Source organism: Dermacentor variabilis, chromosome 2 (genome assembly GCF_050947875.1).
Source record: "Dermacentor variabilis isolate Ectoservices chromosome 2, ASM5094787v1, whole genome shotgun sequence".
Lineage (NCBI taxonomy): Eukaryota > Metazoa > Arthropoda > Arachnida > Ixodida > Ixodidae > Dermacentor > Dermacentor variabilis.
Window position 1 is genome coordinate 142,191,986 of NC_134569.1, and position 12,426 is coordinate 142,204,411.

The following is a 12,426-nucleotide window of genomic DNA, read 5'->3' on the forward strand; positions in this document are numbered from 1 at the left end:
GGGTCGAGCACAGTACAGTTATTTTTGCTACAGTTCTACGAGTGGTTGTGGCAGTGGCTAATGGCACACCTGCTCACAGGGACAGAATAGGGACGTCGGACAGCGACTGCCAATTTTATTTTAGCCAGTCATATGTTGAAATTTCATATCACAACCGCATTTTGAACACATCACAAGGACTTTTTAACTTGATCGAAACCAGTCTACCAGAGTAACAATGAAACCCACTGTGCTTCACGTTGCTCAGGCCGTTGGCAGCATGCATGACTGATGTAGAGCCTTTGTGAAATATAAATACATGGCCCACTCATTGTTTTATGGCATGTCCAAGTCTGCAGTAGTTGGTTTCCCGTTGGCTCTACAAAACTGCAAAATCCTAGCACTCCCCCTTATTACAATTTGGCTTCTTGGAATATGCAAGCAGCCCACAAAAGCTTTTGTAATATGCGAAAGTCGCAGTAAGATTCAGGTACTTTTTTTTTTAAATGTAGAGTGGAGGCCCAGGCCCACTGCTGCACTGCAGAATGCAGCAATCACTTGAAAACTTTGCAGTTAAATTTCTACATTTCAAAATGTGAGACTGGTCACGTGGTCACCTGCTGATCCATAGCCAACTTTTGAAGAAGGCTCTCTCCCTTTTTTTTTTTCTTTTTGCATTGCTTTACCATATGACGTCAAAAGATGCATGATCACAAAGCCCTGTTTTCCTCATGAAGCCCAACAAGAATGTAGTCCATGAATCTGCAGTTGTGTTCTTGCTCTTCTGATTCTTCGCGAAGTGTTCGTGCGCGAAACTCATCAGCACCCTTATTTATCTCGTATGTGCAGGTTCAATGCAGGCCGCGTGTACACGTACATCGGTGAGGTGTGTGTCTCGGTCAACCCGTACCGGACGCTCAACATCTATGGCCCTGACCAGGTGGCTGACTACAAGGGCCGCGAGATCTTTGAGCGACCCCCGCATGTGTTCGCCATCGCAGACGCCGCTTACAAGGAGATGAAGCGCAAGGCCCGCGACACCTGCATTGTCATCTCTGGTGTGTCCTCGTACCACGAATGCTCGCACTGTGCTCACGAGCTTAAAGAAAGATTTGTGCATGTGCTAATGTGCTGTGCGCTAGTTGCCTTAATCATACACAAGCATTTTTCTTTTCCTTTATGTCTGCCTGCCTGTCTGTAGTTTCCTTTCTCCGTCATTCGTTTCAATTTTCCTTGCTGCTCATTGAATTGTATAGAAAGTAATATACATTCCTATCTTTCTCTTAATTTGTCTTGTTTTTAAGGTCTTATATGCGTTATATATTGCGCTACGGGAGGTGCGTGGTTCAATGCCCACTGTCGGACACCTATCATTTTACAAAATGGGTACAAGTGGCCGCCCGGCCAGGTGGCCGGCTTTCCAAAAGTGCATTGCTTTAGAGAGGTTCACACAGAGAACTTCTCTGACAGCATGCTTGCTGTGGGAGAACTAAGACAAACAAAACACCACACAAATCTTAAAAGGAGTCTGGCAGTCCCATGCCGCCAACTTGCCATCAGCGGCTTTCCTTCCAAACGTCTGAAACTCCAGTAGTTGCTGAGCACCAGGCCAGGAGCATGCTTGTACCTATTTTACCGGCAGGTACAGCCAACCACAAAAGTTAGCCTAACACGAGATCTGAGAAAGAGCCAAATATCCGCACAGCCTCACAATGCGGCCTAGTATTTGCATTTACAGCCTCTGCTGGTATATGTTAACAACATTGTGATGTTCGGTTTTACTGACTACTGTTACAGGCTGCTCGGAAATTTAACGTTTTCCGAGATCCCGTGGTCCGTAAACTTTTGTGGTCGACCATACCTGGCAGCGACACTTGTATGTATCCCACAGCAGTGTCGGATGCTCAGCTACTTCACCAAAGCTCTGATAGGACAATCGGCTCCCGAGACCTTCGTAACTCTATATAGGGCTCCTTTTCGAGATGAGAACCCATATAAACAACTGTGCAGCGAGTTGTGATACACCTGCATCCATTAGAAAAACTGATTTGTTTCCGGTGGCACCGGGAGTGGAGCCCAGGACCCGCCCGCTACGAGGTGAACACTCAACCATTTCACCACCGCTGCAGTAACACAGATAATCCTTCCTGCTGGTCACACCCATTTCTACTTAAAATGTGGCCCACTTTCAACCCTGCTTCTTTTTAGAGCGCAGCTTTTAGGCACCCGTTCCTGTGTTGAGCTTCGGCGTGACTGAGCAAATGAGCACAGCGAAGGATGAAAGAGCAAACGCTGAGTACAGTGGGGGATGAAAGACGGCAATAGGGAAGAGAGTGCGAGGAAGAAAGCTGAGGAGGAGGGTATGGCGAAGCCATGAGAAGAAAAGCGTAGTGCCGTGCAAGATGAGCTCTGCGGCGACGACCGCTGCGAGATGGCGCCAGAGTAGCGCGCCGCTGTTTGTTCACCAATGACGCGCCATCGATAAGGCATGCGGCGAGTGCGCCCGCCGATACCATATATGAAAACAAAGCACTGCATGAGTGGAGGTCTGTCTGCAGCGGCTGCTATGAATTGCGTCCATGCGTCACCCAAGCGTCACCCATGAGCTGCCTATCGCGATCTCCTGATTAGCAAGGCCATCGCACCACACTTTGCTCCGTTTGCAATGTGCCGCACGAGACACTGTCTATGCCAGCCAATATATTGCGAAGAGAAAACACGTATAGAGCTGCACTCAAATTTTTCATTAGGGAGTATCATAATCATTTATGAATCTTTTTCTGTTTGCTTGTGTAAAAGAAAGGTAGAACTTGTGCTGTGTACAAAATTGATGAGCGCAACATATTTTTGAAAAAAATTTGCTATTTTCTTCTTATATTTTTACTACTAGCTTTCTTCACTGGATGCCTCATTTCTTTGTTCTTTCTCAACATGCATGACCCTCTTTGTATCTTACCCACCACGGTGGCTTAGCGGCTATGGTGTTGCACTGCTGAGCACAGTTGCGAGATCAAATCCCGGCGGCGGCCGCTGCATTTCGATAGGGTGTGATGCAAAAACGCCTGTGTCCTGTGCATTGGGAGCATGTTAAAAGATCCCCTAGTGGTCAAAATTAATCCAGAGTCCCCCACTATGGCGTGCCTCATAATCAATTTAAATCATGGGTTTTTCACATTAAACCCCATAATCCAATCCCTCTTTGTCTCGAGCTCCCTACATTTGTTTACAAGTTGTGCTTACCCTGTTTTCTCCTCTTCTTGCTTTTGCCATTTCTGCTTCCACTTGTCTTTCTACTTCACAGTCTCTTCTTCAGGCAACTTTGTAAGCCCTAAGCCATCTAAGTGTACATATTCATCTTTTCTTATATAGGCGAGAGTGGCTCCGGAAAGACTGAAGCCTCCAAGATTATTATGAGGTATATAGCGGCCATCACAAATGTCACAGGCCAGCAGGAAATTGAAAGGTGAGTGCTTGTTTCCATAATTTAAGAGACTTTACACTGTAAGCATGATTTTGAACTCTTGTTTAGATGTGCGTAGCATCATGCACTTGTTTAACAGCAAATGTGTCATCAGTTTTTTGCAGTATATTATTGTTGCTTCTCTTGCTGAAGAAAGTTCGTTTGGAATGCATTCTTGTGGCAGATGGTTTGCTTTCAGTGGCAGCTGTCCTTTCTCCCGTTTTCATTGGCAAAAAACACATTGGCATATTGACGTATTAGCTATAGAAAGGCACTGTAACCATGCATTACATTTGACAGGATGCGCCACTCAAGACCACCCCTGTTCTTAATACGAGCAGGAAAAGCCAGCAATTCAGCAAAAACTTTCGCCTATTGCTGATACCCAAAACACTACACAGTGTAGCACCTACTTGCATCATACAGCATGTTTGTCTTGGCTGCTGATACTCACTGTGACCTGACTTAATTTTTCGACAGGGTCAAGAACATCCTACTACAGTCCAACTGCATCCTTGAGGCATTTGGCAATGCCAAAACTAACCGCAATGACAACTCAAGTCGATTTGGAAAGTACATGGACATCAACTTTGACTTCAAGGGAGACCCTTTGGGAGGACATATCAACAACTACCTTCTGGAGAAGGTATGGTAGGACGATGCTTCTGTGGTTACCTTTATTCCTTTATTTTCGATTTTTCGCACAGAACGATAGTATTCAGCAAATTCGGGACAGTGTATTAAGTCACGTGATATTCTGTGCTCCAGGCACATGCATTTACAAAGTAGTCTACTAGGTAGACACTATGCAAATGGTTCTCAAATTACGGACATGTGCAATAGTAGGGAAGCTTGGGTGAGTTAAGTGCTTGTGTTGTGATCCTCTTTTCTTCATCCACATCTATTTAGCGCTACTGCTTGTCAGATATGTAGTGAAGTGAACATGAACCTTTCAAGTGCAAAGCAAATAGAACAGTTGCACCTTCTTATAACAGTCACATCTGGCATAACATACCTCCGTTATAAACATTATGATCGTTGTGTGTTGATATTGACCGGAACATTTTTATATTTTGTTGCATCAGATAATTCATTATATCCATGTTGTATAAACAATCGAGGTTTGACTTGTAACACAAGTTCACTGGAACAGAACAGAATGGCCTTTGAATATCTTTATATAAAAATGATTTGGAAATTAATGTTGCCTCCAAATAGAAACGTGGATTTATTACACTCTGTGTTTGCTGGTTCGAGTTATCTCATTGTTCCCGAGTGTTGCAAATGAAACCAGCTGGTCTTAATGAAGAGCAAACTTTTGAGTTTATAAGTATTGTGCCTGTTTCAGGAATCGAACCCCCAGACCAACATCTTAGCAGGGCGTGCAAGCAGTATATCACATTGCTTTCTTCTAGCTTTCTGGTTTGCTCACATATGGTGCTTGACTTCCCCAGTCAGGCTTTTGTGCTGAAATTGATTCCTGGGTCAGGAATATTTTTGTCAACACTCAAGTTTGCCCTCACTGAGGGAGGTCCATTCACTTTCTTGACGCAGCATTCAGCTACAATTACCGTGAATGACAATCTTTGCTTTTGTTGATCTGAGGTAAAGATATCCATGATGTTGATATTTTTTTATTCACTTACTCAAAAGGCCCAATAAGGCATGGGGGGAAACAATAAGAGGAAATTACATTGTAACTTGTTGGAGATAGCGAAGCAATTGCAAAACATAAAAGCAAGGAATACAATACGGGGCAATAAATCCAGCAAACACTGCAATAAAATTTGTCGGGATCACCCAAGGATCTAAGGAAAGCAATTTGAGTTCTTGAAATATTTATATGAAAGAGCACATGTTAAATAACACAGCAAATATTTTGCACTTTCCTGTCTTGTATGTACTATGAAAGCAAGTTTCTAATGTGACCATATATACAGGTTATCAGAGTCCCATATACTGTAAAACTGTTCGTTTTCGTGTGTCCTTAATTTACGTGACTTTCACATTTGGAAAATGTCACAATATTTAAGGTCTCAAAGTATTCAGGGAGAAAACATGAACACTGTGCTATAAGCTAAATACTTATTTTGCTGGCTAGTACTGCAGGCTGTGCCGCCTCAAAAGTAGTGCAATTGGTTTACTTGTCTCCGCGAGCCTGCACTAGACCAGTCCTGCCAAATGTTGTATAGTGAACTTCCAGCCTCACAAAGAGAGTGCCATACTTTAATGACTTCAATGAGTCAGACAACATGCAGTGCTTTCATCAGTGAGGCCGTTAGAAGCACTTTGTCATCTTTGCCCAGCTTCTGCTGCGTCGCGATTGTGTTTGCAGACCACATCAGTTTTGTAAAAATAGAATTGCAAATTCGCTAAAAGAATTATTAAAATAAATGCAAAGGAGCTCATGTGAGCCATAAAGCACAAACCCAAAATTGCAAAGTTTAGCACCTGTGAATATGCACAAATTCCCGAATTCACCTAGTATTAGTGCTGCAGAATTACGTGCTTCTACAGTATGGTCCGGAAATAGGGGCACTCATCTATTCTCGTTTTTTCTTGGTACTAAACAAAGGTACTCGGTAAACATGCTAGCCACAGTTACGGAGAGGTACCCTTTGAAACTCAGGACCACAGTATGGTTTTTAATATCGATGAATGATTGATTGATTGATTAAAAGTATCCCACAAAACAATTAATATTCATCACTTTCCACATGTCATTTAATTGACTTAATTAATTAGGACTATTTGATTAATAATTTTCAAGAGTTTGACAGGAATGGCGTGAAAAGTTAGAAATCGTACTGGAATGGTGGTGCGCAAGCCGTCGGATGACGGCGAAAATGCATGTTGCTGGCCGAGCGCTGCCGATGAGTTAAAGAACGCCCGGCCACTTTGTCGCCAGTCGCGATGCAGCCGACCTTGTCCACCGAACGTACGCTTGAGAGCAGCACAATACCACTGTGCAAACACTCCTTCACGTGGCTTTCTTCATATTTCGCAGGCTTTCTTTGCAACCCGGAAAAAAGGACTATGTGAGATGTATGGTAAAGGAAACAACTCGATGGGGGGCGTCTGAAGGTGTTCTACAATCCTGCGTATCATACTTGGGGTCCTCAGCCAATAATTAAAAAGTTGAGTAATTAAACTTTATTAGTGAGTCAAGGGGAAAACAAAAATTGTCTGAGTGACTATAGGCTATTGCGAATAGTATGCATTCGGTTCAATTCGCTTCTGACATGCCTTTCATCTTTAAATTCTTGGCTCAACTTGTGTGGGACACCATGTATACGTATATATATATATATATATATATGTATTTTTCTTTTTCTTTGCAAGGCAGCTTACTTATGTAAGAGCCTTTCACAAAACAAAGAAACAAGCCAATTGCCTTTTAATGTAGTGCCTAGTTGGCAGTCACATGCTGCCTTTTTGTTTTGTATGTTGCCTAACTATGCTGTGTGTTGCACTAAGCCAACAACGAAGGAACTATTACGGTATCAAAACCTTGTAACAGAGTGCAGTGGAATTATATTTAATTCATTACTCTTTTCCTGCTTTTTTTTCTTTGATGTTTGTGCAGTCCCGTGTGATCTACCAGCAGCCTGGTGAGCGAAACTTCCATGCCTTCTATGAGCTGCTGTATGGAGCACCTGATGCGCAGCTGTCTTCTTATGGCCTCAAGCACGAGCCCCAGCTGTACTTTTACACCCGGCAGGGAGGCTCGCCCAAGGTACGTAGCGACAGGTTGATAGTATTGAGTTTCGTACTAAAACTATACTATGTGGAATCTGGCACTATGTATGTCTACTTGAGCTGCTGGTAGCACACTTCATCCAGCATGAGAATGATGGATAGATGGGATTTATGATGGATTTGTCTAAACTTTTTCCTTTTAGCTTTGAACAACCATCTGGTAGCTTGCTTTAACCTAATATTATCATCTCAAATTTGTTATGTGGCAATGGTTAGCCTAAGAGGCATTCTGGCACATCTGTCTACATGCGCCGCCGGAACAGCCCTTCGTCCCGCGTGGGAATTACGTTTTTTGTCTAACGATGGGCTAATGGGATAACTTGTTTGTCATAATGCGGAATTATGTTATTTGTTTAACGATGGGTTGTTGGGATGACTGATTTGTCAAACTTTGTCCTGGCTTCGATCGACCTTCTGTTTACGTTAACCTAATACAGTAGATCTCCGTTAGTACGATACGGTTAATTCGGTCCCGACCGAAGGTCCCGGTCGGCAACCATGCATCTTTATAGGCCCAAGCTTTCGTTATTTTGATCTTAAAATTGGTCTTCGCCTAATAATTTGAACGTGACTAATCAGCTTCGCCGCAATGCAGTGGTGTTATGCAGTGTAGCGTACCAAAAATGCAAAGGGGCGACTTTCACGAAACATGGTACGCCTTTCCTAATTATATAGGCGCACACGTGCCGTCTCCTGTGCAAGCACCTAGACGCCTATTCGGCATACCGTCAACCATTCAGAGCTGTTTGTGACGTTGCGGGGGCAATTTGAGTCCTCGTTTGGCCCCCCATGCGTGTCTCGTATGTGAGACCGTTAATGGGGTCCTGTGCGCGTCCCTTAACTTTACATGCGCGCGCTCGACGTGCTCCGACAAGCAGAGAAAAACCATCTGTGTTTTGGGAAAGTTGGCGAAAAGGAAGGTGGCGAGATGAAAAAGCTTCGAAAGTCGAGGGTACGTTTAAAGCCAGCAAAAGTGCGGCGGTCTGTCTAAAATTCTGAAGACCTGCCAGCAAACTTATTAGGTGTCTCGGTGCTCGTACTGTGACCAGAAGCGGCGCATGTGTGTGTGTAAATTAAGGAACACGTGTCATGTCCTGCAACAGTGTCACCTACCCGCCCCTCCCCCCCCCCCCCCCCCGCCGCTTAATATACTTCGACGCATAACAGGGCTGTATTGTGGCGAAACGAACTTTAAAGGCAACTGCTGCCAAGTAAACAAACGGCATGTTTCGTCGTTTTTTATGCTTTCTATTTAATTAGACCCGCCGGATAATTTGACCAGCTTCGTTGGTCCCGTCAGGATCGAATTAAAGGAAGTCGACTGTATTGCCATCTCAGGTTTGCTATGTGGCAACGCCTTTGCTTGGCTTAATTTATCCTCTAAATTTTCAATATCGTATTGTTCTCAGAACAATAAAAATAAGGAGAACTCTTCAAAATATTTGAAATATTCATTCATTTACTGACCAGTAGCCATCCTATTCTGACGACACATATGTTCAGAAGTGTCAAGATGCAGCTGAAAATATGTAATGGAATATAGTAGCTGCAGTGTCAAAGTAAAAGATTACATTGCTCTAAAAATGTTCAGAATAGAAAATAACAATAAAAGAAACTTGCAGAGTGCTTTCTTAACAAAGCCATGCCTAATCAAGAAATGATGCATGTATTACCCATCAATCCTAAGGTGGTTGAACAACGTCAATGCCAGGTTTCCCTCCAGTAATTTTAGTGGGAAGCTTTGGATGGTACAGGGACGTCGAATTCACAAAGCTGGTGCAGCGAACGGTACAAAACATTGGCTGAAAGGACAAAGTGCACCTTTATTATGATACGAGAATTTAAATGGGAGAAAATGCATGCAACAAGCCAGAACATTTTTAATGAAGGTGTTCTAGATGTTAGGCTTATACAGTTGAGATAGAGAAACCTTTTGTTGGAAAGCAGAGATTTTTGCCACTATGCATATGACTGCTAACACGCTGCTTTGCATAGGGAGGGGGAAGGCGATGAAGAGATTCTAGGGGAGAGTGGAGAAAAAAAAAAGAAAAAAAATGCACAACTAAACCTGACAATGACAGATGGCAAAAAGTTCAGGCCTTTCTATATCATGAAACAAAAGTATATGCTTATGAAGAAAATGGTCGCCTCTAGAGTCTGCTGCTTCACCAAGAAGCAAACAGTTGCCTGCAGTCAGTTGACACCAGAGCAAGGTCAAGAGTTCTGTGGCTACTTCCTCTTCAGTCAGAAGAATATACTACCATCGATTAAATGTAGCATTCACAAACAGTTATCTTTGTCATACAGGGCGAACCTCCAATCCCTACTGTGATAACTGTGGCACTTTAGAGAAAATGTTACTTGAATGACCCTTGTACCATGTTGAGCGATTTTGTCGAACTCCAAATTTACATAGTTTGTCACACTCTGCTAATGGTAGGTCCTCTGCCCTGTACTTGAAAACAGTGGTGAGCCTTAAATTCATTGTTCACATATGTTTCAGGACTTGTCCGGAAGTTTTGGCCATAGCTCACGTCTGATACACTGTGGAGCTTTTCTCCCGTCAGTGATAGGAGCGCCTTTTCGAAGCATTCTTCACTGCTCATGCCATATATGCATACATGCAGTAGTTTGCTTGTTGTCGTGCTCCTTTGCTGTTTCTCTCTTTAAATTGTCATACATCCATAAAAACTAAGTTTGCAAGTCGGCACTGGTGTTGATTGCCTTGTCTTTGGCTTCCCCTCTTTCATGCTGTTAGTGATGAGCAGCCAGCTAGTCATGATAGCATTCTCCGTTTGTTGGGGTGGTCAGTATGCTATACTTGATGTGACACTGACATCCTGTCGAATTGTTTCTTTCTTCCTTACTTTCTGTCTGTCTGTCTGTCTGTCTGTCTGTCTGTCTGTCTTTCTTTCTTTCTTTCTTTCTTTCTTTCTTTCTTTCTTTCTTTCTTTCTTTCTTTCTTTCTTATACTGGTGGTTAACTTAAGGGATATGGCATAGGCTATCACATTTACAGAAGTGCATCATCTCTCTTAGTTGGTGGCCACTAGGACTAAAGAAATTAGCTAGTAGTGATTACGCTCACGTAATCCTGGTCAATACGGGAAAGAATACCTAACTGGCATATGCAGGACTGACATCTCTGGTTTTAATTCACGCTGTGGTGGAGGGTATAAGTGCACTTTTTTAGGCTAATTTCTAACAAATATGAATTGACTTGCAAGACTTGTGTACTTGCTCATATGTAGTTTGTATCTTGAAGTTCAGAGGCCTGCTAATGTTGCACCCTTGCTCCCTGTAATTAAAGGTGGAGACTATCAACGACCGGGCCGACTTCAAGCAAGTCTGCTCGGCATTGAAGCTGCTTGGATTTTCACAGGCCGAGTGTGACACACTGTGGAAGATTGTGGCTGCCATCGTGCACCTGGTACGTCTCTGTTTCGCTCCTGCCGTGATGCAGCAATGCCCAGTAACGTATATACTTGAAGGAAGTCAGAATAGCAATATGGTACCCTAGTTAGCTTCTAGATACTAAGCTTTCAATTTTTTCCAACCTTTCTTTTTTTTGGGGGGGGGGGGGGTATTATTTTTTTGCTTTTTCACACCCACATATTTATTCCGTCTCTGGAGTTCATGACTGATATCAAAAAGACTCTCCTCTCATACCAAGTTGCAAGCTGATGCGTTGCTGCTGCTCACTTGAAAGGCCTCTTTCTCACCCTTATTCTTATGTCATATTTGTTGAGAGTAATACAGCTCATCTACTGCAGTCAAATCTCAATAGTATATTGAACGTGGACATAATAAGTGAACAAATATAAACAAGTGAATCTGAAAAATTTCTTCCCTATACCAGCAGGTAACAAATGTATGCTTATATAATGAATGCCAAATATATATAATTAAGGTAGGTTTTCAGGTCATATGCAACTTTGTTATAACAAGATTTGACTGTATTAGTGGGTTGGGGTTTGTGTGTTTAAACAGACTACATCTAGTAAAAAATTAACAAAGGCATTGTTCTGGGAATGTTGTGGCAAGATTTCTATCGCTTCCCATCATTTTTCTTAGAAATGTCCTACTCCTCACACACTGACTAAGCCTAAACACTCGATGATGAGCAGCTGCTATAATTCGCTCCTTGTGTGTGCGTCCTTTGTGTTTCGCTGGTACCCCCTTTTTCAAGTTCATCATGCATCAACTGGCCCAAAAGCTTGTGCTATTGCTATAATTCACTGTAAAATTGAGTGTCTGCATGCCACCTGCTATGGGCTTTAGGTCAGTGACCAGGAAATGTCAAATAGCTGTGTATCTGGGAATAAGTGATTAACTGTTGGCTAATATTTAATATTTGCTGGAATGTTATTTCTCTTGATGTAACATTCCCATGCCCTATAATCATTGTAAAAACTTGAATCTATAAGTGCAATACAGTGGACTGTCTTTAAATGAAAATGGACTGAAAATGGAAAACACCCAGAAAGGCAGTCCTAGGTTCAATCTGTGAACCAGGAGGAATTTTTCTTCAACTGTGAAGGTTTTCTTCAACTCCAAGAAACCTGTATTGAGTTTCCTCTGCAGCATCGTGCTACACTTGGATGGATGCTTTCCCTCACCTGAGTAATGCAACACAAGCCAGCTGTAAGCCAAATGTGTAGTATTACTAAACCTTCTTTCCCAGGGGGAAGTGAGCTTTGTGGTCGAGGAGGACCAGGCCAAGACCAAGGGCAGCCTCAAGCAACTTGGTCAGCTCCTCTCTGTGTCCGAGAAGGACCTGAGCCAGGCACTGTGCCTCCGGGTCATTGCAGCTGGCGGTGAGGTCATGCAGAAGGGGCACACGGTCACAGAGGCCGTCTATGGGCGGGACGCCTTTGCCAAGGTGAGCCTTCCAGTCTTCGGTGTCAGCTTCGAATGCTACTAGCACAAATAGAAGTGCAAATGACTGAAAATAAATACAGAAGGTTTCTGCTTTTCCACGTGTTTGTCAATGCATGTTGTATATACCGTGGTTCAGGCTTCAATATGGAACGCTTGGGTTATAGCAGCATATGTGAAGAAACGGTGTTTTTGGATAGGATAAAAAGGGAGGTGACAAACACGTCCCGTTCAAAAGTGCTGTTTCTTCACGTAAGTATGTACCAAATGGCCCAAGTTCGCGCTTTGTTATCAGCATGTTTAGTGGACCCAGCTCATAATACACCAAATAAAACATAATACTACCAAATA

General features: G+C 43.0%; 1 protein-coding gene across 1 annotated transcript in view; it reads left to right on the forward strand.

The window, feature by feature from the left end:
* Window positions 1-12,426, forward strand: part of Myo31DF (Unconventional myosin ID) — a 93,705-nt gene that overhangs the window by 42,000 nt on the left and 39,279 nt on the right. Inside the window, exons 2-7 of the mRNA XM_075682139.1 lie at window positions 829-1,037; window positions 3,349-3,442; window positions 3,920-4,085; window positions 7,026-7,175; window positions 10,508-10,627; window positions 11,882-12,079. Coding sequence (XP_075538254.1) covers window positions 829-1,037; window positions 3,349-3,442; window positions 3,920-4,085; window positions 7,026-7,175; window positions 10,508-10,627; window positions 11,882-12,079 — 937 coding nt within the window. The remainder of the gene's footprint in view (window positions 1-828; window positions 1,038-3,348; window positions 3,443-3,919; window positions 4,086-7,025; window positions 7,176-10,507; window positions 10,628-11,881; window positions 12,080-12,426) is intronic.